Genomic DNA, 27,078 nt, shown 5'->3' with positions numbered 1-27,078 from the left:
GAGCATCGAAAAGTGTAAGGTTTAGGCAGTGATAATTTCCAGTTATCGAAAATTTTGAAATTTTGACTTCATTAATTGAGAAACAACGTTATCATGTTAAAGGAGGCGTGCATAAACTTTAAGCACTCTGAATGGCGGTGCTCATGAAGTAGGATTAAATTTTGAGGGTTAGGCTTGCGATTAAAATTAGCCTGAATGATCATTCAGCTTTATACGGTGAAAAGGGTAGACAAAACCCGGGGCATTACGCCGGCCAAAGTAAAATTTAAAAGAAAAGAAGACGTTTCGGTTCCCACACGGGAGCCTTGTTCGCAGGTAAAATAAACAAAGGCGTTTATTTTCCGTACACGTGACTGGCTTCCGTCAGACACTGAACTTGATTCCGCTTTATAATAAACAGGTTATCTTTACACCTTCATATGCACTTATGCGCAGTATACGGTGTTCGTTAAAGAATGAAAAGATTACATGTATTAAGCAGCAAAGTTAACTGATAAAGTGTCAGCGCTGGAAGGCAGGAAGTAAACGATGGCAGGCACAGTGCAATGGTAGCTTGACAATGCACCACAAACATGTCTTAAGCTCGGCTGCAGCAATATTTGCCTTTGTGGAGATTCCCACAAAACGCACCTTCTCTGAATTTGCCTTTTGCCCCGCATGTGGCAATAACTAACTAACAATAACTAACAGCCAGAAATATTTTTCCTGAAGCAGATCTCTGTGCACAGGTGGAATAAAACAAAACAAAAAACTCCATATCGTAAATACGTAAAGTTAGGCTGAAAGACCATATGCAATATAATCTCTCTTAGACAATACAGTAGATGATTCTGTATTAAAAACGACAGCACAATTATAGTGTAGCGCAACCCCTATGAAGCGTCTGAAGCGTTTGCCATAAACATATAAGCGCAGTGACTATCGCATGCCTCCCTGATTTCTTTCGTTGAGGCCTTCGTCACACACAGGACCACAAGACATCTCAGCATTCCAGATCACGCTTTTACGCTCTACTTTCTTACCATCACATTAACATGGTATGAAAACTTGGCTAAGGCACACTCTCCGTCTGGACAAATCAAGCAAACGCGTTCGGAAATCTGAGCTCATGATATATGCGCAACGCGGCCACGAAAATAACAGCAAGTGAGAAGTCACCGGTAATGTATTTAAGCACGTATAAAATAGCCCGCAGCACGGCATTCGAGTACTTCGTCTGCATGCACGCACACGAGCATGCACACGTTCTCAGGCCGCTTTTTCTTTGACGCTCCACGTGACAGCTCTCACGCTGACGGCGACACAGCCTAGCAACGAAGCTGCGTACGTTGCCCTGACGATGTTCAGGAACGCGATGGCAGCCGCCGACTTGGCCATCGCTGACAAATGAAAGACGCGGGCGTCCAGCACCAGCATCAGGGCGCACCTAAGCGCCTCCACTGCGCAGGCGTTGCTCCTGTAAAAGACCCGGTGTTGACCAACAGACACGGCTTGAGTGAGACGCGCCACACGAAGCTACGCACTGTTAGAGAGAACAACTACGCTCTTTTTGAGATCTACTTCCGCCCTACAACAATAAGCATGATGCTGGTGGTGTGCGATTTCTTTCTTTGTCACTCTTACCTCTGACCTGCTTTCTAGCCAACAGAGGCTGTATTATATATATATATATATATATATATATATATATATATATATATATATATATATATATATATATATATATATATATATAATATGTGTGTGTGTGTGTGTGTGTGTGTGTGTGTGCACCAAGACCTAGATTGCTGTCGCACGACAAGGAAACTGCTGTGCCGTCGGCGACAAACGTGGCAGGGCCTGTTTAGACCTCCCAGTGTGCGCAGACATTCAAACGTGAGGGTGAGGACGATGACAGGATTCGCTCAGGCTTACCGTGTGCTGCCCTGCCTTTAGAACATGAGAATGTATATTACGAATTCGGTCACAAGCCACCTATAGACATTCGACTTGCTTTACAAAATGTTGATGCATTCAATATATGGCTGTTATCCGCAGCTCCAAGTCGTTTCCAGTAAAAACGTCTTTAAAGAAAAAAAAAAGAAAACAAAAGCGAAATATAAAAAGAAAGCGGACTTCCTGTCGGTTCTTTGAGGCTGGAAATGTGGAACATACATATTTTTTTGTCGAAATGAAATATTTCACGTGGACATACTCGGCCAGCCTAAAGCAAGGCACTCAAATAATTGCAGGAGAGAAGAAGGCTAGTGAAACACGTGCTGTTAGTTTACTCACCTGTTGTCCAAGAGGGCGCCCATTGTGCCAAGCGAGAAGAAGATGTAGGCAATTCCACCAAGAAGCGTGCCGCTGGATATAACCTGCACACGTGAAACCATGAAATCGTTTGTTTCATCTGCCTTCTATTTAAGCGAATTATTCAAAATTAACATACTTAAGAGGAAGCTTTAGCTCAGGCCCAACTCCGACGCGGCCTATTCAAATACATGTAAAACGCCAAAACGTTTTTTCGAGATAACCCCGGGACAGATTTTAATGAAATTTGTTGCATTTTAGAGAGAAAGCTAAATTCTAGTGACTGTTGGAAGCGGGATTTCAATTTAGGGTTTGAATTCTGTTACAAGAATTTTCGAAAATTCGGAAGTTAGAAAAAAATAGAAGCACGAAGTTTAAAAATTCACAGCTCTGCATCAAGAACAGATGTCGCGGTTCTGTGAACGACATTCATTAGATCATTGAAAGCGGACAAATCAGATATGCCATTTTATATCTTACGTGAATTTGTTACGTTGTTTAGAAGGTTTCTGCAAAAGCTGTATTTTCATGTTATTAATTTTTTTGAGACTTATGCGTAAGATATCAATTTCGTCCGCTTTGGATGTACTAGTAGATGCATTTCACAGAATTGTATCATTATTTTTAGTTGACGAGTTACAGAGTTGCTAAGTTGATAGTTTCGTTTTTAGAAAATTTTAGGTTTTCGCGAATTTTTAATAAAAATTGACAGCATAAATCGAAAATTCGAAACCAACAGTCACTAGATTTTAAGTTTTTCTTTTAAATGCAACAAGCCTCGTCAGATTTGGTGCAGTGGTTGCCCAGAAAAACGAAATCTCCTTTTACATATATTTAGATAGGAGAACCCGAGATAAAGCTTGCTCTTAAAATACTTTTTTGTCCACGATTCGACTTTTCTGAGTTTTCTTTCTATCATAGACTTCTCAATTTCAACTCCCACGGGCACTGCGTTGACGGCCTATTGCGAAACAACGACTAGGTATCTTCTTTCTCAGGGAAGTTAACGATTTATATAGCAAGTTTATAAACTTACCGGTCTATACCCACAGACTATACTTCCTCTCATATATATGTATAGTGCGGCCCTCTGAATGGGTGCAGCCCGCTGAGCGGTGGCTGTGCTGCGGTCGCCAGCCGAGCCTTTGTTTTCTCCGCGGTTCGTAGCCGAATGCGATAGAGGAAAGCAGTGTCGCCCTTTTAAATTATTTCATATTTTTTATAGAAAATGTGCGTTAAGAAATAGCAGAGAGTGGCAAGAGAAGGAGAACAGGGGAGGAGTGTTACACATCGAGCAGCCGCGCCGGGTGTCGGGAAGGGTATACAACTTCATTGGGCGTCGGGAAGCCGATCGACGCCACTGGATATGCATAATGTAATTCGACGCAAATTTGTCCGACACCTTTAAATGTCGCAAAGAATGCCATAATCATAACGCCGAAATGACACTGTCGGCAATTGTGCCCCGCCCAATTTCGCTCCCATTGCTCAAAAGACCGACATCGGGAATTCGAATGGTCGTATACATCACAGCCAGCACACCATCCCTTGCAAAACTATCCCCAACGGAGTCTCGTCATATTTGCGCTTTCTGCTGCACAGGATCGATGACGTCTTTGAGACTTTTCAACCCGCCAACGCAATAGTAATAAAGTTTGTTCGTATTTCGCCTGGAGTTGCACAAGATGCAATGGCGATGAGCATGCCGCGTGTGGCAGCAAAAATCGCTCAGCGACGTGCGCGGCAGCAACGATATTTTTTTTTTTTTTTTTGCTCGAGTCGCTGCATTTGAAGGAGCCTTGACACCTCGAGCGAGCTGCACCGACTGAGGAAAAGGCGTGCTAGCTCCCCCCAACAACACCCGAAAGAGGAGCGACGACGTAGAGGCAGCGCTTCCGGGCGACGAGCGACGGATTCTGAAATTCGAGAACCGGCGATCGAGAGACGAGAAGTCGTGCCGCTCGTCGCCATCGTGTACAGTCATGTCGCATGCGCGAGAAATCGCTCAAGTGGAGTTCCAGCTTGAAAGTGCGCGGTTGCAGTGTTTTCGCTCAGAAGTCGAAGTGGAGTATCATTGAAGCGCAGTTACCAGTTTAGCAACGGGGCTGTGCGGCATTGCACTTTTCTGAGGCGAGGTGGGGCGTCCGTTGCAAGAATGTTCTGGAAATGCTGGGACAAGCGTAGCGTTTCCGGCATAAATTGCTCGAGCCATCTTTCAGCTGTTATTGGAATGATGACCGTCGCGTGCATTTCTTTCACCTTCGTGCTTGTGGCTATCAGACATTCCTACGGCATTATTTATTACTCTTTCGATACCTCCCAACAAACACAGTTTTCTAAACATGAACAGCAAGGCAATAAATTTGCCTTTCTCATGCTCCAGTTACAACATGTTCCCGTTGGAACGTGATATATTGTTGAAAGTTAATGATCTGCTAAGTCACGATGCTGGTTGAAGCCAGAAGGATGAAGTTTATGCTAATGGCATGTACTAGCCATCCTTGCCACGCTGCTTTAACCGTTGTACTTACAGCTTCCGTAGACGCTAGCGCCAGGGTTCCATTTATTAACTTTTGTGAATAAGTACTGCGCTCGGAGCGCGCAAGAAGCCCTTGCCAATTCCGACACGCGCTTAGTGATGGCACGTCACCCTCTAATAGCGTTGCCTATGCAGCCTGTGTATACTATTTCTCAAATTTAAAATTGTACACCGATTACAACCAACCAACCAACCAACCAACCAAACAAACAAAAAAACAAAAAATAAACAAAGAAAACATAACATGCTGCGCCTCTTATAAAGGATCTGGACTGTGTAGTACTGCGTGACGAACTTCAATGGGTCTCACACTGTAGTGAATGTATGCGCTTTCAGCGCCTCGGAACTTACGCTTTACTTTCACCTCTAAAGAAAGCATAATGGCGAACTGTCAACATTCTTACTGTGCATAGTGATCACAAATAAACACCACTGCATAAGAAGCAAGTTACCGAATGTTTCCAAGACGCATATTTTGCTTCTCCTTATGCGCGTGAAAAACAAAGAAAAGAAAAGAGAAGTGGCACTACTCACTGAACTCCAATGTTTCAGCTTCACGTAGCCGATGACTATAATGGCAAAGTGCAGTGTTACATAAATCTTGCATAGCAGCGTGGTTTTTGGCGCATACGTTTCCACGGGCCTGCGTACCTGCACAATAACAAATGTAATCTTCAGTTAACAGCGAAATGCTAGAAATGTGCATTAAATGCCAAAGCTCGAACATGCCCAGCATCCCAAACTATTTCTTCTAATTTATTCACTCCATGATTTTCTCGATGTTCAAAATTCTGTCGATATATGCACTTAATAAACAAGGAAAGCCCGGGGCGAGATCTTTTTCAAAAGTGCTGCTTATATTGTGCACACAGACGTGTTTCCACGCTTCACTCTCCACTTTTCACCCTAACCCTCTAATAAGAAAATGAAAAAAAAAAAAAGAATGCAGATCCAACACATATCTTAGAATTTCTGTGAATGAAAGGTTTCGTGAGCCGGTCACTGAAATTCTATGAAACGAAATGATAAATTGTCTTTACTGTCACCTATGCAGCAAGCAGTCTCAATCAATGTTTATGTTTATGCGCCATATCGGTTACAATTTCAATGCGATGCCACGCCAATGTTTATCTTCTACACCCTTCACAATCTAAGCTTACGTTCAAACAGCAGTTCGTGCGAATGCACACTGTGAGGCGGACGCATCGACGCAGCTACGTCACTAAGACCAAGGTGACGTTCGTCGAGGGAGGAATGAAGACAGATGTGTGCCGAGAGAAGTACGACAAGCAATAATATTATTTTTACCGTTTCACTTCGTCGATGGCATAATCGAAACTCACTCGTGCACGTGCTCTCCCGCGCACGTGCTACGCGACGCGGGGCATGCGCTTATTAATACGGCAGGTCAGCAGCAGCAGCCATGCTCAGGAGAGACGGGGAAAGTTATCTAGGAAATATTCGCTTTATGAGACGAGTAGTGCGTGCGGTTTAAAGGTATGTTCGCTGCAAAAAAAGTATGTGTCTGTTTTGTAGGATGTAACTATGCGACAATGCTGAGTGACTCACGTCTGGTATGTCGTTCGGATCTCCCAATCTCGGCTTGCCAGGTTGCCATCCAGGACCTTTGAACAAGGTGGAAAGCTTGTTGCCAAGTCCCTTGATGGTCGAGAATTGCCGGCATATGTGCAGAAAGTGGTGCATCTAAAAGAGGCCAAAGGGCATGGTAAGGGGAGACATCAATAGCATTTGAGCAATGCCTCACTTCATCATCGGTAGAAGGGAAAGCTACGGGGGTGAAGCGCATGCGCTACAGCGCTCGTGAATGTAGTCCCGCAAATTCATTCGCGTATGTTTAAGCGGAGGGGCAGAAAACTCGCACATAGTATACTTACCACTAATGAGGCAGAATTCACCACTCAGTGTCAAATCTGAATTTTAAAGTTCCGCCTCGCTCTTCCGCGATTTGGCAAATACGAAGCCGTCGCAAGAAGCAAACTGCGTCGATTCCCTATTTGCTTAGAGAACCGATGCAGAAAGTGCCGTCAAAATCTGCCGGCTACTAGGCGCAGTAACACACGGGCAGAGGCTCCGATCCTGTGGCTCTCTTTCATTCACAGAAGCTTGTCCGTGATACAAGAACAGGCCTCTCATATATGTCCACGTCCCCATTAGCGCTAGCCGCTGTTCTCCCACGACGAACAAGTAATCGGTGGACATGGTTCTTTCCTAATGTTCTTCACAACGCTCCATTGAGGACCTTGTTTCGCAATTATAACCATTTACTATCCTTTGATGTAGTCACAGCCGCTATAGAAACATTTCTATAGGTGATGGCAATAAAATTGATGATCGAGCCTCCTCGAAGTTCAACTGACGCGAAGCAGTGAAGTGGCAAACTTTCTGGCTGCCTGCGATGCATCGAGTCAGTACATTTTTTTTTTTTTTTTGCTCCACAATAAGTCTGACAATAAAATTTTGAACTAGCACGCGCATCAGATAACACCATGCGCACAAAGTAATGGTCCATAAAAAGTGATCGACAAGGGGAACAGCAAATATTATTAAGCCGCAGCAGTGACGTAAATTGCAAAAAAAATGTATTGGCGCGCGTGAACATGATCAATGTGGTTGACTTGCGAAATAATTCAGCAATGTGTCCTTGCAAGGCGGCAACGTACTGTATAGAGCTTTCTATCCAGGAAATTGTGGAAAGTGCCTGCAGATAATTGAGAAACTATTCATATAAGAAGCGCAAGCTAGGTGATAAAGAGATCTACGTTGGGATAGCATTGAGAAGGACGTAACAAGGAAGAGCGTACTGCAGAAGATCTCTGAGCCTTACAGCATTAGTGGCGGTATTGTTGCTATAAAAGAAACACATGGCTGGCTCACACTCACTATATATATATATATATATATATATATATATATACAGGGCGCCCCAGCTAACTTGGACCAAGATATTAAAGATACCCAAGAGCTCTACAGAAATCGCACTGGCTGCATAGTAACCGTAGCCCTATGTACTTACGGCCAGCATTTTTTTCATCACGAAGTATTGCTTAATTAATTACTTTTATTTAGTGAACTTTTTAATTATTGCTTGAATCGCAAACATATAAATTACAAAGTGGTAGGGCACCTTAAATAACCTCATAATCAAGCATTTATTTCGTGCTGAAGTGGTCCTGGTTGTTTTTTCCAAAAAAAAAAAAGAAGCCCGCGAAATACGAAATAGATGCGCACTCACACGCCGCTACTCAAGCGCCTACAAGCAACCATTGAAAGATATACGGCTGCATTCTCTTATCGTTGCATCGTACAAGGCTCCGCAACGCTTATCAATGCGTCAGCGGCGTGTTCTCTTGATGCCGCGACCATCACATAGCGTGACGCCCTGTATCGAGCTGCCTCCGCTAGTAAACCCGTGTATCCGTGGCTATTCGCTTGGGAGCGCTTGAGTAGCGGCGCGCGAGCGCCTATCTATTTCGTATGTTGGATGTTTCGCGCGCTTTTTTTTTTCTCGGAAAAGCCAACGAGGCAAACCTGAGCACTGAACAAGTGCTTGACTCGGAGGTTATTTGAGGTGCCCTACAACTTTGTAATCTATATGTTTGCGGTTCAAGCAATAATTAAAGAAATAATTAAAAGTAATTAATTAAGTAATAATTCGTGATGAAAACGGGCCGTAAGTACACACGACCACGGCCACTGTGCAGTCGGTACCATTTCTCTATAGAGCTCCTGGGGTATTTTTGACATCTTCGTCCAAGCTAGCTGGGACACCCTGTGTATAGTTTTGTGAGAGCATGTTTCCGTTGCTGCGTGCCTTTGTAAGCAGGGGGCGGCCGGTCTAGTGAAGCTTTGCGGAAATGTAGCTTTTTTTTCCCGCTATCCTCATCATTTAGGTACATTTATTCTATGTATTGATGCGCAAGCATGGTGAAAACAAAGCAATCTCAAAATTTCGCATATCGATACACAGTTTGCTGTATTTGTTAAGGAGCCTTGGTAGAGTGCTCTGTTCTCGAGAACAGTACCTTCCGCCGTTCGGGGTGAAGGGTAAGACGGCAAGGTATATTTTCGATTACGTTGGCCATGTTCTTGAGGACAGTACAATTCTGTTTATTTTCAGAGTACATATTGCGCATAATTATGGTTTTGTACATCTCATTAACGTTAGGAATATCGAACTTAACGACTGCGCAGTCAGTATGGGTAGTGTACGGGAGATTAGCAATTGCACGTAACATTCTTTTCGGTATAAATAAGAATCTAGCCGCCATGGTTGCTTAGCGGCTATGGTGTTGGGCTGCTAAGTACGAGGTCGCGGGATCGAATCCCGGCCACGGCGGCCGCATTTTGATGGGGGCGAAATGTAAAAACACTCATGTACTTAGATTTAGGCGCAGGTTAAAGAACCCCAGTTGGTCAAAATTTCCGGAGTCCTCCCCTACGGCTTGCCTCATAATCAGATGGTGATTTTGCCACGCAATAAGCCCAAAATTAAAAAAAAGAAGTTGCTCAAGTTGGCCTCATTTGTTGTAGCTCATCCTGAACAACAATAATTAAGGTGAGAAGCAAGCAAACCGTTATATACAAGCAACTTTATAGCTGTGGGGAACGCGTGTCTATTACGATTTAAGGCTCTAGGCGATCACCTGGCACAATTTGCGAAGAAGGAAGTTGATATGTTCATTCCACTGTAATACGCATGATAAATAAGTGCCCAGTAGAATTGCACTGTGTGCAATTTCAATAGGCAGGAAATCTGACAGTAAATTGTAGTCTGAAGAGATATGTGTGGCTTTTGCATGGAAAATTTATTACTTTGGTTTAGTTGAATTTGAGGCAATTTTCTTCGGAACATAGAGCAATTTGCGCTAGGGCGTCATTATATATATTTATTAAATGTGAGTAGGAATCTGAAGATATAAATATGCTAGTATTGTCAGCCTACAGTATTAATTTTGCAGTGTGATAGATTTGGTCTCATTAATAGGATGCTTCATTATGGCACACCGCAAGCTATTTCTTTTTTTGTGTGTGTGAACCTAAGCCATTAGTCGATACGAGCTGACGTCCATTGTAGCTGTAATAATTAAGTAAATCTAGAGGAAGTCCTCTTATCTCATATCTGTCAAGCTTATTCAACAAAATTTTATGATTAATGTGATGGAATACCTGTTGGTGCTTGATTACTAAAATTACTTAAGGATGCTATTTGGCCACTGCAGAAATTACGGACCTAGCGTGTTTTCGTGCGTGCAAACAATCTTTAAGGCGATCGTGCTCGCAGGAAAAGACGCAGGAGACCAGAGACAACGTCTTACCTGTAGAGTCCATGGATCGAACGTGTTCACGGAATGGGTGAGCCCGTACGCCGGCCGGCGTTGTTCAGCCGCAAACGTGCCGAAAAGACGATCCCAGATGATCAGCGTGCCACCGTAGTTCTTATCTATGCAGTAGCGGTCTCTGCCTGACAAAAACACAGGCACGTCACAGTTGTAAGTATAAATACGAAGAATAGAAGTCAAGGACTGGCAAGTCACTCCGCTGAACAAACACACAAATGTTCCCTTTATAGAGGGAATGTTAAGTTAGTTTACACTGGCAGAATATCTTTTTCTTTTTTCAAAATTATATTCGCATCTTTTTGGCGGTATAGGTTCCGCTATAGAGGAGGAAACGAAGGCAGATCTGCCATTCTTGAATATCGCACCCGAAAACCGCGTCCATAGGCTCAATGTGACGCCGTTGATAATTTGGAATTTTCGCCGGTCTTAACCGACCTTAATAGCAAGTTCTCAAAAGCGGTCAGGTTGAGAGTCTTGTTGCTTGGGAGTGCAGTGCAATCACTCCTCACTCTAAAAAGAGTATACTTACTTAGCCCTGAACAGATGCCGTCAAAATCCGCAACGCGAAGGCGGACAAGTGCCGGATTTACAGGTCACAAGAGCAGCATGGGCTTCTTGGTACATCACATCGGCACAATAGCGCAAACTTGAGACAGGGACAGAGAAGGTAAGGCAATATAAGCGCTAACAGGGATTTTACAAGGTTTAGTCAACCCTCATTTCTCGCTTTAACGTGCTCTCTGGTTTTCTGAGTTTCCGCTCACGGTATTTGGTATTCCTGAACTATAATCTACCTATATAGATTACCTTAAATTCCTCTTCATCTTCAGTTCGAAATCCACTGCTCTGCTCTCAGGCTTTCTTACTTCCCCGCCGAGCTGCTCTCTAACCTCCATTTATCTTTATCCAAGCTTTCTCTTACCCCACTCCCCCTCCTTCTTCTCCCAGCCGTCAAACGTCTGGCGCCCTTGCAAACGCCTTTATTGAATGGTCGTCTGTTGGTTCAAGGAACACGGTTATATTTTTATTTTATTTTTTAGCATTGATGATATCTAAACGTATTTGTTGAACGTACGAGATAACGATAGCCTACCATGGTGCACACGATGGTGGCTCGGAGTGTTCAGCACTAGCTCCAGCGGGCCCAGCGTCTGTACAGCCTCGGTGTGTATGAGAAACTGGAAGAGTCGGTTGAACTGTCGGTGCACCATGTAGGCGCTCGGTGACACTACCAGCGCCAGAGGAAGGTATAGGACCTGCAAGGAACGCACGTGTCGGTGAGATTAAGGCGGCACGCGAAGCCTGTCACCTGAACGGCCCGGAACACAGCAGAGGGTTAGTAGAAGGACAAATACTATCTGACCAAATTGTGTTTGTGTTTATTGTATCACAGGCGCTGTTGTGCATGTTTGCGGATGACGTTAGATACTGAACCTTCTTTGTCAGCGATGTTGGAGGTGCCAAACTCCAAAGAAATCTCTGCGGCACTTCCGGCATGTCGTTGCGCAGCGAAGCCCGTAACAAAGCGTGACATAAAGAGATAGCGATTGTAACATGACATCTTGACTCTTGGGTATACGAAGTGCCGTTTCTTATTAATGCATTAATACCTACTCGATCGACTCCCTCAACTATCAACCTTAATAAATTGCACTTCTGGCCGGGACGACGCAAGACAGCGTATAGAGTATCACTACACCGTATGTACCAGCTTAGGTTAGGCAAGTTGCTTAACGAAAAAAAAAAAGATTGAATAAGCACGGTGCAAGATGGGATTTTAGGACCTACGGTGTTTGGTCGTCAGACCTCTTGCAACTGAAAATGGTATCTTGCACCATGTTTTTCTCGTTGGACAGCTCGCCTAACCTTAGCTGGGACGCACTTTATATCCACCGCGAAATGCCTAACCAAGCCTAGCGGCCAACCCCAGTAAGAGCACACGGGCACATTAGCTGCGTATTTTAAGCTATAGTTGCGCAGCCACGTCTGCACCCCGGCGTGCAGTCTCTGCTGTTTATTCACGGTTGAAAGGCTTCAGAAGTGGTAGATGTTTTCAGTGCGAATCACGTGGAACGTCATTCCGACCTGATTCAATATGAAAGCACAAGTAAAGAGGAAATAAGCTTTGACCTACGCAATGTTTAGGACGAGGGTTTTTATAGGTACCTTTGAAATTTCACACATTCCGCCTTCCCCCATTCTCGGGTCACTGCGTATGTGTCACTGTGTACGTGTCATTCCTGGTTAACCCCCCCAGAATGGATACGCGCCGCGTGAAACATTGTGTATACAAGTCCTAAATGTACCAACATATCTGTACTGATACATAAGCGGTATTTTAGATATTGTGTCGTTGTTCTCTTTACGTACATCTCTCCGCACCATTATTCCTCAGGCACATATCAATCGTTGCCGACGTCTCACAGTGTACGTCCTCCTGACCTTGTGGCACCATGTAGGCACAGCATGCGAACAGTAGTGCATAAAAAGAAACATTGCACGACATTACAGTTATGACCTGCGCGATGCATAAATCGAACGTTTCGTGAAATGAAAATAAACACAAATGTATGCATTGTATATTTATTTGGGAGACAGTATTCACGTGGTCAGCGATGATAGTTCGAGGCATCGAAATCAGCCTTAAATCTCTATTGCATTTGTTACACTCACGTCCTGAAAGAAAGGAAGAAATAAACAAGCCTCGCACCCATGTCATGATTTTTTTACGATAGGAATCATGTTGCGAAAGAGAGCAGAAAAAAAAAGATTGCACAGAAACAGCGCACTCTCTCTCTCTGTCTCGTAATGATTACTTATCAAGCCTATACTGTTGTCTTGAAGCCAAGACTGCCGTATTTTAAGAGATAAGCAACTGCAAATAATACCATGCATGCTATGACAGAAATGTTGCTGTAGCGCTTTTTTTTTCTCGAATAACTTGTCCAACGACGCACCCGCCTTCTTTGCAACGCGTCCTCTTTAGAAGCTTCTCCCTTTTGTTGCAGGCGCAATACTCTCGTTGCTTGCGTTGTCCGCGCGTTTCTTGTCTACGCAAGCGAGACTGCACCTCGAAACCCGTCAGGCGTCTCAACGCGCCCACTTACCCGCGAGTTATATGCCGCTTGTCGATGCATGCGCCCGTGGCGTAATGGTTGTAATACCGAGCTTCTGTACTGGACATCGTGTGTTTAAACCTTGCCGTCCGACATTTTTAATGGTGTTTATTTAATTATTTATGGAACAGCACTTTGTTTAAATGATCAATTTGCCAGAAGGAGTGAGCGAGTAAACTTTATTGAATTATTAGCTTTTGAGCTGACCTCATGTCAGGCTTATCGATGGTCGGGATCACTATTTCAGGGCTCCGCTGGCTGATGGACCAACTTTAGGCAAGTATATGTAGTAACCGTCAATCCCATGCTAACTGAACCAGCTCCCTTCGAGCTCCTGTAGACACTAGCGCCAGGATTTCCTCTAGTAATTATCGCATGCAACTGTATGGTTTGGGCGGATGCGTGTCAGCACCTGGCGGCTCTCGGACAAAATATCGCGTCGAAGGCTAGTGAGCCAACAAATAGTTGACCGGTAAGCATACAGAAGCTTGCGAATTCACATATTCAAGCCTAGATGGCGTTAGAGGTCTTTTGGGGAGGCACGAAAGCGGAAGTAACGAAAGGAATGTAGCAGAAAATTACCCCGGGCACTTAGCCAAAGAATGCTACGCATTAAAATACAATAGTTTCGGTAGTTCAAGCTTTTTGCCTTTCTTGCTCCTTTCAAAACTTGGTCGGCGCTTTACCTAATATTCGCATGCTACACATTAAAACAAATACTGGTTACTTTAGCATTTGCATAGTTTACTTTCTGGTGTCAAATGATCAATGTCAACTATCAGTGTATCAACCCAGCCTGGCCATTGTATACGAAGGAAATCAGCGCGCATGCTTACGGGTTCATAGTAAGCTTGCAGAGCCGATTGTCGCATGGCCGTTGTCAGATTGTAGAACTCGGAGCTGTGGTGTACCTGGTGGCCCGACCAGGCCAGATTGACCTCTGCATGCAACAAGGAATCGAGAAAGATGTCAGACCAAATGTGCCTAAATAATGGGAAGTTACACCGGTGCTTACCCTATACAGAAATTAATCTTCGCTAGAAAGACGAATTATTGTCGTCTAAATCTCGAAGTTTTTTAGTGCGAACATATATTGGCACAGTGTTTGCGAATATGGGACATCAAATATTGTTTTGCACATAGGCGATATCCAAGTAGACGCTTCCTGAAAAGTTCAATCTGTCGTACCGATGCGGCCATCCAGCTACGGAAAACGGTGTGTCGGAATTAAAATCAGTGCACAAAAACAGAACAAATTCGAAAGGAAAAACGTTGGTGGTAGTGCGTTTCCAACTTATGACCTCGCGCTCAGAAACCGAGATAGTAGGCCTGTGCACTCTGATTTATGATGTCATTCTACTTGGACCGAATTTTCCACTGTCAAGCCCGGCGTGACGATATAGTGTGACATCAAAATCACCGCTGCTTACTCGGGAACATCCCCATTAGATTCTATGGCCAGTTGAGCAAGGTAGCACGACGTCACGGATCGAAGTGGATCGGCCTTGTGCTATCTAGGAAGCGCTGGCCAAGCGGCTCAACTTGTGAGGTGTTCACAACTAGGACCGCTCAGCGGCATTCAGTTGAGCATTGATGCTTTCGTATTCACAACTCGTAACAAGAGCTTAGGTGTCCTTGGATTTTTTTTAGTCCCCTTGGGTAGACATTTAGCTAGGCAGGCAAATGTTTGGACGGTTCTAACGTTACGGAATAAGGTCAACTAGTGTAGCGCTAGTTTTTAAAAGTTTTTTCTTTTTTTCTTAACGCGGTGCCAATACAATGTCGCCGACAGATGAGGTTCATGCACTCGCCATGACCCCAGCGGTGAACCCAGTAGTATGCAAAGTCGATGGCGAGCATAGCGAAGAACCATGTTCCCGTAGAATTCCAAGGCAGCGTCAGAATCCTGAAGTTGTTGTACACGTAGATGTAACCGGCCAGGAGGGTGCCTTCCGTGAAGAGGCTGTAGGAAGGAGGAATAGATATGTGTAAATGTCAGCACCTATTCTCTTTCCGTAGCCGTTCTCATTCTTCGTTTCCAAGCAATACAATATAACGACGATTCAATAGGCTAAAGAAACGAAGATAGCACGTGTTTCCCCATTTTTCGCTAATGGAAAAGGAAAGCTGCATCTTTCGAAATTTGCAATATAGGTTGAAACGTGTGAACCTCTATATATCGACCTGATAGGATGTTCGTAGCTACTCCATGGGAAAACCGGGCGTTGCGCATGCTCCGACATTCCAATTATAGATGAAGCTGGTCTGTAGACATATACGGAATATCAGAGCACCGGATATATGAATGGAAAGAAAGCATAAATTGATGATGATGATGATGGTGTTATTATTATTATTATTATTATTATTATTATTATTATTATTATTATTATTATTATTATTATTATTATTATTATTACGACGACGACGACCTCGACTTATTGGCATCCCCTTTGAAACGGGGCGGTGACAAATACTAACCTAGCCTGCTTGATTTAATCAGGTATGCTGTACACGTTTTTCATTCCAACATTATTGTATACATCTCTTTAATATTTCTTTTTCTTCCTCGAAACTTCTCTATCGACCTTGTACCGCTACCTATGTTGTAATGAATACGGTCGTACCAATCTCTTCCCTGCTTTTTTTTTTTTTTCACAAATACTCTAAACGAGCCTACCTCGACTGACCGGTGGACGCTTACGTCCGCTTTAAATCCAAGCGGTTCTGGAAGGTGCGTGTAAGCTACGGGTCTCAATGGGTGAATCAATTTGCATTCAATTATGATGTGCTATGTGGTCTCCCGATTTTCGCTGCAGCACACACATGCACATGCGTCATCTTGTTACGAATATTTGCCCCGGTATGTTGTTGTTCTGAGGCAACCAGCTCGAGCCTCAAAAAGCAAGGCACTGCCCTTTGTGTTATCATACAGTTTACCTTCTAATATATTTCTGCCCATTATTGTAGTTCTGCATGATCTTATTTGTTTCCATTTCTTGCACCTAATTCGTTGTTTCTGTTTCTCTCACTTTTTTTCTCATGACTCTGGTTGTCAATTTACACTTTCAATTACCCTGTACTTGGTTGCCAACTTTCTTGACCTCTTCCTCCATTCTGCATCTACGCTTTTCAGGTAGAGATACTTATGCCATTTAGCCACCCATTTATTTTTATCCATGTTCCTAGGCCTTTCTTGAAAACTAGTTTTGCTCTGCGCTTCCCTGACTTCAAAAAAGGCCGAACCCATGTCCCTCTGTACTGCCTCATTTGTGGTTCTGCCGCGCGCTCCCAGAGCCAAACTGCCTACCGATCTTTGGCTAGCTTCCAACCCCCCCCAGGATAGAATATTTTGAGCACACAATGGCATTTGCCAACGTCAGCACTGGATCCATTACTCCTTTGCAGATTCCATACACCACCTCATATTTATTGTGCCCCAGAGTGCTCTATTGTTCATTATTGCTGCGTTCCGCTTCCCCTTTACTTTCAGATTATCTTGGTGGGTGCTTGAGTAAACCTTTCTTCGTGCATGCATCGAGGCGTTTATATTGTCTCACTATGGCTATGGCTTGCCTCTTGAATTGACACCACGTAATTACTCGTGTCTTCATTAAAGATGATAACTCCTGATGTCGCTGTGCTAAACTTAAAGCCTAGATTTGTCGCTACATTGGGACAGGTATCCCCAAGTGTCAGTAAACCTTTTGCATTGTCTGCTAATTCCACGAAGTCGTTCGCATACGTCAGTCCGGAGGCCTTTTGTTGCACCATTTGTCCATTACACATGTGACAGCGGAAAAACTTGCTTCAGTCCTTAGTGAATTTCCACCACTTCATTACATTTTCGACCATACCATGCAATTTGTACTCGGTTGTCTTTCTCTCTATATATACATATATATATATATCAGCAGCTTCACGAAATCATCATCTATGCTTTCGTGCTCGCGAATATCCCATAACAATACCCTGTCTACGTTGTCATAGGCTCCTTTAATATCTAGAAGTGCTATCCATAATGGTCTATTCTGAGCTACTGAAACTTCTATGCACTGAGTTAGTACAAACATGTTATCCTTTAAGCTTCTGCCTGATATGAACAAATTCTGTAGTTCCCCGAGTACATAATTTTTGTCCCCCAACATCGACAGTTATAATTTTGATTGTACTGCCATTCTATTTGTCCCTCACGTTACTGTAACTGGCCTGTATGAGCTCATTTATCTTTATCACCTTTGCCTTTGTAAATGAGGTTCACCTTGCTTTCACGCCATCCAACTGAAATTTTCTTCGTTCTAATCACTTGCTCTATGGCATTAGTCAGCAGTGCCTTCTCTTTGGACCTAGGTTGTGGATTAGCTGTATTTGGATTTCATCGGGTACGCCGGCCATTTTAATAGAGATATTTACTTTTGCTTTTTTTCCAGTAACAGATATCTACGCTATATTTTTATCTCGGTCTTCTCCATTATTCTGGATACGTTATAGTCCTTTTCGCTTCCTTTCGTGCCGAAGTTACCCTAATAACGTCTGTGATGTACCAAAGCGTATCGTCATCTTCAAAGAGGTTACCGTCTGAATCCCTTATAGTCGTTTTCGAATATTTAGTTGGAGCTCCGAGTGCTCTTACGTGCTTCCAGAATCTTTTTGGCGCGCCTCTGTCTCTTTTGTGAATGTTCAGCACAGAACGTTCACTTGCGTATTTAATTCTTTTCTTGCACGAGCTCACTCACCACACTTTTTTTTCTCGGTATTTGTTCCATCTAAGGAGCCCCTTTTCATTGTGTAATCCCAACTTTTTTCTTCTCGATGATCCCTAGACAACTGCCTACACTCTTCTATAGCTTGCTTTATTTCCTTGTCCTACCACTTACGTTGTTTCCTCTTTCCAAAAAAAATTTTTTTTTTTTTTGCCCTGTCTGTCTTTTTCCTACTGCATAACGTCTACCAGTTCCTTATATTCCCATACTGTTGTAGGAAACTCATCCATGTTCTTCTCTGTGTCAGCAGCACTTGCAACGACATTTTGTGGTGCTTTCTTACTGTTGACGTGCACATCTTTTATGCTCTTGATGTTTTCATCTCCAGCATTTCGTAAATGGTAACATACGCGCACGGACAAGCTAAAGCTTTCAGGTCTGGCACGAAGAACCTATGGTGGCACAATACGTTATCTTCAGAGGCAAACAGTCAGAAATGTTGCCTAGCATGAACTGGAAATACGGCTTTGATATTCAGCTATTGAATGTTTAGAGAGTTACCCCTGGCTTTTGTGAAGAAAGTAACAGACTCAGACGATACTTCTTCAACGGCTCCGCTCGCTCTGAGGCAATGTACCCGGCCTATTTACTCGATTAAATAATGGAAGTTATGTTCCTAACTTAAATATCTCTCGCGATTGTTACTGTTCTTTTTCTGCGAATATTTATTAGCAAACGCGCTGCGAACGAGAAGGCGCGCTGTACCCAATGAGCGGTTTTAACTCTATTTAGACGTATTCAGTGCTTTTGCGTACTTACTGCAGCCCATACAAGCGATGTGTCGACCGTATACAGATTCGGTAGCTGCTGCACTGCCTTTAAGAACTCATACGGATAATGTGCGATTGTTTTGATATGCGACTGGTATCCACGCACACTCACGAAAAGAAAACAACAATCTTTAAATAAAAGAAAACGATATTTCGAGTCTCAATTTCTTTAAGTTCTCTGCGGGTACGTTTGTCTCGCCACTCGCATACGGCTCACCGGGATAACTCTTGAATAATGCCTTGTCCTATCGAGGTCAGGCCATCGTCAAGTTGAAAGCGGTCGCTGTTCTTCTGCAGGACGTTGAATATCAGTTCGACCAGCAGGAACGCCGTAAACAGAGGCACAACCTGCGAGTAGCATACGTGAAAGGAGAGACAGACTCTATTCGATTCCAAGTAGGCGGTTCAGCACATGTTGGCAGCTCCTAGCAGAATTTAGTGCCGCTGCAAGAGTGCGACCAGCTGCACTCTTGCACGCGGCCTTACCATATACACTCCCCCCCCCCCCCCCCACACACACACACGCAGAGAGGGGGGCGGGAGGAGACAAGGCTCTGCTATGATGCAGAAAGTTTTCTGTAATGACTATAGGGCTACGACTTTTTTAGTTGTCTAGCATATCCGACTGCACCGGAATCGCTAGCTCAGGAAATTGGTACATCTTTACAGAAAAGTGAACAACGAGAACGACAAGGGACAGTAAAACAAGACGTAAACAAGCGCTGAATCTCCGCTAAAGTTTATGTTGGAACAACGGTGATGCCTTTCATGGAGGCATACCACACCAAAAACAAGCACGTCTGCGTTAGTAAGCCTTCAGTTGCCCTCCATAAAAAAAAAAAAAGTTTTGCATCTTGACTGCCGATAATCGATTCTATATGCCTTGTATGTCGTGTTTTTCTCTTGTTTGTAGCGCCCCCCCCCTTTTTTTTGCTATTTGTGTATTTTTTTTACAACTCGAAGCACGCATACGTGATGTTCTTTGTTATATGCCCACTGTTATACCAAAATAAAATTTAGTTGACAGTCAGCGCTTATGTCCTCTTCCACTGTCCGTTGTCATTCTCTCCGATCCCTTTCTGTGGAGTATATCCAAACGACACGCTTTTTGCTGACTCGGTGAGAATGGCAGTGTGTGAATGGAATCGCTCGTGCATGGAGCAGTTTTGTAAGGAAGAAGAGGAGGATGTCAGCGAATAGAAAATTAGACATAAGATCCTTGACCTAGACATTACACACCTAGACTAGGTATGTAATGTTTACACACAAGGTTCTACATCCGCACGAGACAGTGTAAAATAAAGAGAAATAAAACTGAGAAAAATCGGAGCCACCCGAGGATTTATGTTGGGCTATTCGTTGGCCAGTAGTTCGCACAACGCCGAACACCCCACTGCATGGACGGCTGACGTTACGCCGATGTCGGACCCCAAGCTCGCCCCAACCTACATTGCCAAACTTGGCCCAAACAATCCGTCTTGGCCGGCGCCAAGTATCAGAACCGCGTTTTCCATTGAGCCGTCACTGCATACTTGCTGTAGTTAGATTTCTGGTTCACCCAGGTATTCATCCCACTGTTCAGCAGAACTTCTGGAGACCAGGGAAATAAGCTGCGTTGAAGCTATGTCCGCTTTCTTGAATTTCTCTTCCAAACTCTGTACGATTGACATTTTATTGCATCGATAATGTCAGTTTGAATTGTAACTTGCGTAGAGTCAAGTGATGGAAGCCGCAGCGTCAAATTCTTCCGGAACTAAGGCTGGCCCGACCGCCTAACCTTTCCAAGTTCCAACACTTGCTCGTCCAGCCGTCATCGCTGACAGTGCTTGACTTCATATATCTATCCAAGCTGAGCCTAGTGCGCGTAACAACTGTGTACGCTCAACCATCTCGAGCAAGCGTTCTAAGGCAGCAAAGAATCTGCATAAACTGCAGTATTCATGTTCTTATATTGTACCCAAGAACCCGTGCTTTGTTTATGAAGCATAAATAAAGGAAGGACATAGACCCTCTCGTTGTTTCCACACAATGACCCATAAAGACATTCGATCTAACCTCCTCAGACAGCCCGCCAAGTCTAGCGGCCAACAAGATAGATGTAAATAGTCCGGCTAACCTGCCAACATTTCTATTCCGCAGGTAATCTAACATTTATGATGCATTACTCTGAAAAATACTCAATAAACGTTGCCTAAATAACATCAGCACATGAGGCGTGGATCTTTCCATAAAAGAATTCATGTAGCCATTAAAATTAAATACAATAAAAACCACTTTCTTTATTTACAAAGTCGACTGTCAAATTAACGTGACTGGGTAAATATATTCTGCGCTCGCGGGAATACAACAAAGAGTCGTATGCCAACGCAGACACACAACCACAGTGACCACACTGCTCCGACCGAGTGAATGGAAGTCTAACCGAATGGAGAAATGCAGATGAGCGGTGTTTTCGTCTTGCATTTACTTTACTTAATTTACTTTCGTCGTTTACGCCGCACTCCTTCCCATCGTTACCACGCCAAAGAGGTCCAGACACTGCGCCAAAGCGTCGCCACTAGCCGGATGACACACTTTTGATTTTCAGTTCTCATGCTGGTTGAGAAGGTCATGCACGTATGTTCCGGGCCTTCGTCATGATAGATGAGAAACTCCCAGCACTTACATGTGTACGCCTTTTTATTAGCAACAGGATACCGTCAGTGCAAGTGTTTACACAATGTCGAAATCCACGCATAGCAACCAACATACAGCTGCATACCGTATAGCTAAACTGCGCGAATTATGACCAAGACCTTTGAGTATAGCAGCCCAGATTAGTACTTAAATTTAAAGCGCGTCAATCTGTGATTCTGAATCCATGAAGTTGGAGACATAACTGCGCCACTCGCCTGTACAATGTAGTCGGGAACGTCTTCGAGCTTCTCAAACGACGTCTCATTCGGGCTGACGATGTAAACAAGGTATCCCAAACGCTTCGCAATCTCGGGCAGATCCATGACCCTGCAAGGCGGTGCCGTCGCCGCCTTCCAACGACGCCTTGCTTAGTGCATTTCGATTGATCTACCGGAGCGAGTATGATCTGTCGCAACGCTGAGAGCAATTCTTGTTTGTGTTTCGTGCTGCGTCAATTTTCCGCCAAGAGCGGTAACTTCGCAACAGACGTGGCTGGCCTTGCAACAAGTGGTGTCGTAACGCTTTCAACTTAGTGAAAAACCACTCGACAGCTTACGGCCGACGTCGTGAGGACACCAGTGCTCTTTTAGCTTTTGTACCCCTTGAGAAAAAATTCCTGTGCGCTAGTGTGACTGAAAAGACGGCACACAAACGTGGCGGAAATTGTACAGAATGGACATCCAACCGCCGAAGCAGCATCAACCAAACATATCACACGTTTGCTCTGCTGGAGTTGGTGCTGCCATCTGTCGAAGACTGACTTAACGTACGCTCGATTTGCTTCTCGAACATCAAGCAGCGCGAACTTCAAAGTTGATGTGTAGGAGGCCGCCATACGCACGCCTACCACGCCTACACGCCTACATTTTCAAGTTTGCTTATATAAAGGTACCTACCTAGGCGGCACACTAAGCGACACAAAAAGTAAGTAGAACATAGTACTAAGGCCAAAGGGCATTTACACCAGACAAGCAGAAATCGACAGACCATGTGCTTTCTTGCGGACTATGAGTCCTGCCGTTGTCCCAGCTCATCGCGTTTTGTAAATTTTGGTAAGTCATCAGGAAGTACAGTTGAACTGTAGCAACAGGCATCTTTTTTTTTAACTCTTTCCATGAGCAAATCCACGCATGGGGAATATATGTGTTTTTTGCAGGTTACGCCAGATATCTTTTTTAAAGAACCACTGCACTCAATGTTTTATGTAACACAACCAAAAAGCAGAATGAATGTATTTTTCACGCACAAAAGTTTCATTACCGAGATGTATGTCATAAAAATATAAAGTGCCAAAATCAAATTTGTGGGATAAAATTGAACAAAGTTTGTAAGACACGCTTGTATCTACTAAAGAAAAAAATGTAACAAAAATTATGGATATACAAAATGCATTGCCGTCTAATCGGCACCATATCGCAAAAAATCGAGAATTTTAATTGAACAGCTTTTCCACTAGACCAATTTAAGTGCAAGTAATAAGCGTGCCAGGCAGCAGCCGCCGATATTCCAGGCTGGTTTGCGTCATCTTTGCTCTCAGAGTCAAAGTGCGACGAAAAGACAGTATCCTCAGACTCGCTGCTGCGCGATCCATCGATAAAATCAGCCGCAAACGCAGCGGAATCACGAGATCTGCGATCTTTCGAAGTGCGAGCGCCGCTCCATGAGGCAGCAATATTTTCCTTTCTACTTCGGAGTGCGTTAAAAAAATTGGAGGACGCTTAAGCTTCGCCTTCAAGAGTGGAACGCGATAGCGTTATTGCACCCCGTTCGCACGACCCACTTATTCGCTTGGCATGCTCTTGAGTCACACAAAGACAAAACGTACGCCTGAGCAAGCGGAACGAACCAAAGAACTCGGTGTCTCGGAGGGAAAAACGATCTACGCGACCCAAACGTCGTGATCGGCACGGGCAGCCGGGCCGCGACGCGCCATGAAGGCGGTCGCGATCATAGGGCGGACGCTTCGATGGGATCAGTCATAGCCATCAACCCGGCTAGGACGGAGGCAGAGCCTCGTACTTTGAACTTCGACGTTTTTTTTTTTTGTTGTTGACAAACAAACTGGGGATAAGGGGGGTGTAACAAGCATGTGACGCCCCCTCAGGCATATTCTTCGTTGGACTGCCAGGCTCGGTGGCAACATTGGTCACCGCACCCAATAAACCCCGACGAGCACAGCTGCTCGGCGGTCAGTCATCGTTCGTCACCACCACGCTGCGGAGCGTCTGTCTAACGGAGGGTGTCTCGAGCCCTCCCTCGTTCGCGAACACAGGCGGATCGTGACATTATGTAATCACCCGAACGTTATACCAGGTTCATCTGCTTCACGTGATTGGTGCAGGCGTGACTTACTAAGATGTCATGCCCTAGAAGAGCAGACCGCAATCAGTTAAACTCTGTTACGACTGCGTACAATCAATAAGCCCGACGAACGCCTTCCCACTGTGTTACGGCGGCTACGCCGGTGCTTTTTGCCTCTAACAAGATAGCGGCGATCGGCTTCACTTTTAGAGAGCCACCTCCGTTCCAGTCTTAGTAATAAGGATAAAACACGCAAACAAGCAAGCAAGCACGCGATCAAACACTGTGGGGATGCCCGACTCTCACGCGTCCCCTGATATGTTGCTTTCCCGCATAGCTCCCGTCTCCTGTAATCCGGCTTCGCCGCGTGGCTCTGCAGAGGCGGTCGGTATGTTTGCAGGGAGTACGAGAGATGGCGCGAATGCTGCTCTGCTAACGCCACCTAACGGCGAGGTGACTTGGGCGCAAAAATAATGGAAGGCTGTTGCTCTTTTGCTCGAATTCGGCAAGCGCCGCGGACGTTCTGCGCTTGCGCCGAACCATGCTTCTGCGAGACCGTCTCGCGAAGCCTACCCCGGGATCGACGAACACGATCGTTCGAACGCGCCACCGTTCGCGTAACCGTACGCGCGAACGACCAGGCGTTGGTGTCCAGCATGGGGCGAGCATATTCGCTCGTTATCCAGGCGCGGTGAGTCCGACTTCCGCGATTTGTCGCGCGCCCATCGGCATGTTTCGTGGATAGCAACTCGGCTAGCAAGCATTAGTCTATGAAAGGTGCAATAAATGTCCTTGTGATGGTTTGCACTACTGTGTTGTCGTTCCTCTGTCCCAAGAGCACGGGTGAGAACCCAACTTATGGCTGCCCAACGTGGACCTCTTGGGGCATCGGACGATAGTTTTAACAGTTTCGCTTCGTTCGAGACCTTTGCTTGAACCGAAGCGTGGGGCTAGCGTCGGCGGCGTGCTTCCTTGAGCGAGGCGACGGTGGCTGTAGTGTGTTTAAACTTTTCAACATGCTAAGCCTTTTCGCAATTGTTTTTTAATGACATTCGTAGGTGCGAGAGCCATGTGGTCTACATCCAGGGAGAGCGAGGCTTAGCGCCAGCGGAGCATTGGCAAGTCTGAAGCGAGTGAGTACGGAAGCCTCGTGCTTGGTCCGAATTTCTTATGTAAATAGCTTCCTCTATCTCTTCGACTCTGATGAAGTCGCGGCTCTGGGAGCCGAGTAACCGTGGGCCACGGCTGCCGCTATACGGTCTGACTGGTATTGCGGACTGGCATCGGGCGCTCCGACAGCATCTGGGACGGGGGCGCCGTCAATTCGGATGCTCTGTGCACCGAGCGGGGTAGAACCACCGTCTCCTCGCGGCTGCCTGTTCTGTGCCCATTTCGGGTGTTGTTCTTTGGATGCCGGTTGTTGTCAGCGTAGCGACGCTTTAGGCCTAAGGCTTAACGAAGCTGCCTGTCGCACGTGGAGAGACACAACCTGGTGGACCGTGGCGTTGAGGTGTTGCACTTTGCTTCCCTCATTCTAGTTAGCCTAGCACGAATTGAAATTACTCGTTCGACTCAAGGAAGCGAGTTTCGTTCACGTGAAGTTAGCATCAGAGTAGCCGCCCAATATTTTGCTAGCCGAGTTGAACATCGTACCACGTGGGCGATGCGCATGAAGAATTCCTCTCCCTTGCACTACTTCAGTGCTTGCCGAGTGCGTTAAGTATACGCAGCGTGAGTGGAGTCACCCCTGGTTTGCTGTCACCTGCACATCGTCTGCGCTGCTGCCCCGTACTACGATCGAACCAACCCGGGCAATGGTGGTGAAGTGGCCAGTTCGGCGCAGCGACTTCGGCGGCCGCCTGTATCCAGCTCGCAACCCTCGGAGGCATCGAAAAGAGCCGGCGCTCACCAACAGCTACTGCGGCTCTCGCCAGCAGGGCGCGTCGGCGCGAGCGACGCTTGCTTGTACCGATTACTGCGTCGCCGTTTCCGGAGTCCTGGCCCGGAATCGTGCCGTCGAGTCTGCGAAGCTGCTGCTGAGACCTGGGTGGGTGGGGGGGGGGGGTATTCTGTAAGAGTCCACCTAGTGGACTGTCCATTTCGGCCGCTGCTGATAGGCTAGAGCCGCTCGTCTCCTCCTCTCTCGTACAGCTGCATCCAGCCAGCAGCGGCCGAAATGGACAGTCCACTAGGGGGACTCTTGCAGAATACCCCCCAGCGGACGCCAGCGGTGTACCCCAAGGACAATGTCAGCTCGCATGCTATGGAAAGCGTGTGGGCATTTCCTCGGCGCGGCCACTGTTGCATGTACTCCCTTATTCGCGATGCACGCGTTGTTGTTAGACCGTGTGCAATGTTTCGCCGGAATATGTAGTGATTTAATGTTGGGGGGATGTGGGGATGCGTGACTCACGCGTACCCTGATATATTGTTTTCCTGCATAGCTCCTGTTTCCTGTCATCCGGCTTCGCCGAGTGGCGTTACAGCGGCGGTCGGTATGCTTGCAGGGAGTACGAGAGATGGCGCGAGTGTTGCTCTGCTAACGCCACCTAACGGCGCGCTAACTTGGGCGCAAAGAGGAGAAGGCTCTTGCTCTTTGGCTCGGGTTCGGCAAACGCCGCGGATGTTCTGCGCGTGTGCCGATTCATGCTACTGCGAGACCGTCTCGCGAAGCCTACCCCGGAATGGACGAACACGATTGTTCGAACGCGCCACCCTTCGCATGACCGTACGCGCGAACCAGGCGTTGTGTCCAGCATGGGGCGAACATATTCGCTCGTTATCCGGTCGCGGTGAGTCGGACTTCCGCGATTTGTCGCGCGCCCATCGGCATGTTTTGTGGATAGTAGTTCGGCTAGCAGGCATTAGTCTATGAAAGGTGCAATAAATGTCCTTATGATGGTTTGCACTACTGTGTTGTCGTTCCTTTGTCCCAAGAGCATGGGTGAGAACCCCACAACACTTACTTTTGTAAGGTGATAGAGCCCAGGCGGAATCGACTTCGAAGTTGACGATTCTTGTGTGATCTGGTAGGCAATTGCGTGGGTGACGTTAATTTCAAACTAATGACTGTTCTGTATAGAGCGTATTTTGACAGTTTATTTTTTCTTGCTACACTTTAGTTAGTTTTGTTCTGTGTGAAGTCTGTCAACACAGGATCAACGTTAGCCGGATGGTAGCTTGAACTGATCTCCTCTATAGTATAGACCAGTGCTGGCGTGACAGCATCGAGGTGTAAGGAAAGAAGAAAAAAATACAGTC

General features: G+C 45.5%; 1 protein-coding gene across 1 annotated transcript; it reads right to left on the bottom strand.

The window, feature by feature from the left end:
• Positions 1–316: 316 nt before the first annotated feature.
• On the bottom strand, positions 317–22,207 carry LOC142582498 (alkylglycerol monooxygenase-like). Its single transcript, XM_075692293.1, has 10 exons — positions 21,732–22,207; positions 19,058–19,188; positions 15,119–15,270; positions 14,144–14,247; positions 11,285–11,447; positions 10,168–10,313; positions 6,401–6,535; positions 5,366–5,482; positions 2,275–2,357; positions 317–1,456 (listed from the first exon to the last, which is right to left on the bottom strand). The coding sequence occupies exons 1-10, from the start codon at positions 21,837–21,839 to the stop codon at positions 1,249–1,251; spliced, it is 1,347 nt and encodes a 448-aa protein (XP_075548408.1). The 5' UTR covers positions 21,840–22,207; the 3' UTR covers positions 317–1,248.
• Between the last annotated feature and the right edge of the window lie 4,871 nt (positions 22,208–27,078).

Source organism: Dermacentor variabilis, chromosome 5, assembly GCF_050947875.1.
Source record: "Dermacentor variabilis isolate Ectoservices chromosome 5, ASM5094787v1, whole genome shotgun sequence".
NCBI classification, from domain to species: Eukaryota; Metazoa; Arthropoda; class Arachnida; order Ixodida; family Ixodidae; genus Dermacentor; species Dermacentor variabilis.
This window is presented reverse-complemented; position numbering and strand designations above follow the sequence as displayed.

Excerpts from the sequence above, each read along its gene's own strand:
- LOC142582498 (XM_075692293.1), bottom strand. The coding sequence starts at position 21,839 with ATGGATCTGCCCGAGATTGCGAAGCGTTTGGGATACCTTGTTTACATC. Across the intron at positions 19,189-21,731 it reads TTCCCGACTACATTGTACAG|GTTGTGCCTCTGTTTACGGC; the intron begins GCGAGTGGCGCA and ends TGCTACTCGCAG. Across the intron at positions 6,536-10,167 it reads TCGATCCATGGACTCTACAG|ATGCACCACTTTCTGCACAT; the intron begins GTAAGACGTTGT and ends GGCCTCTTTTAG.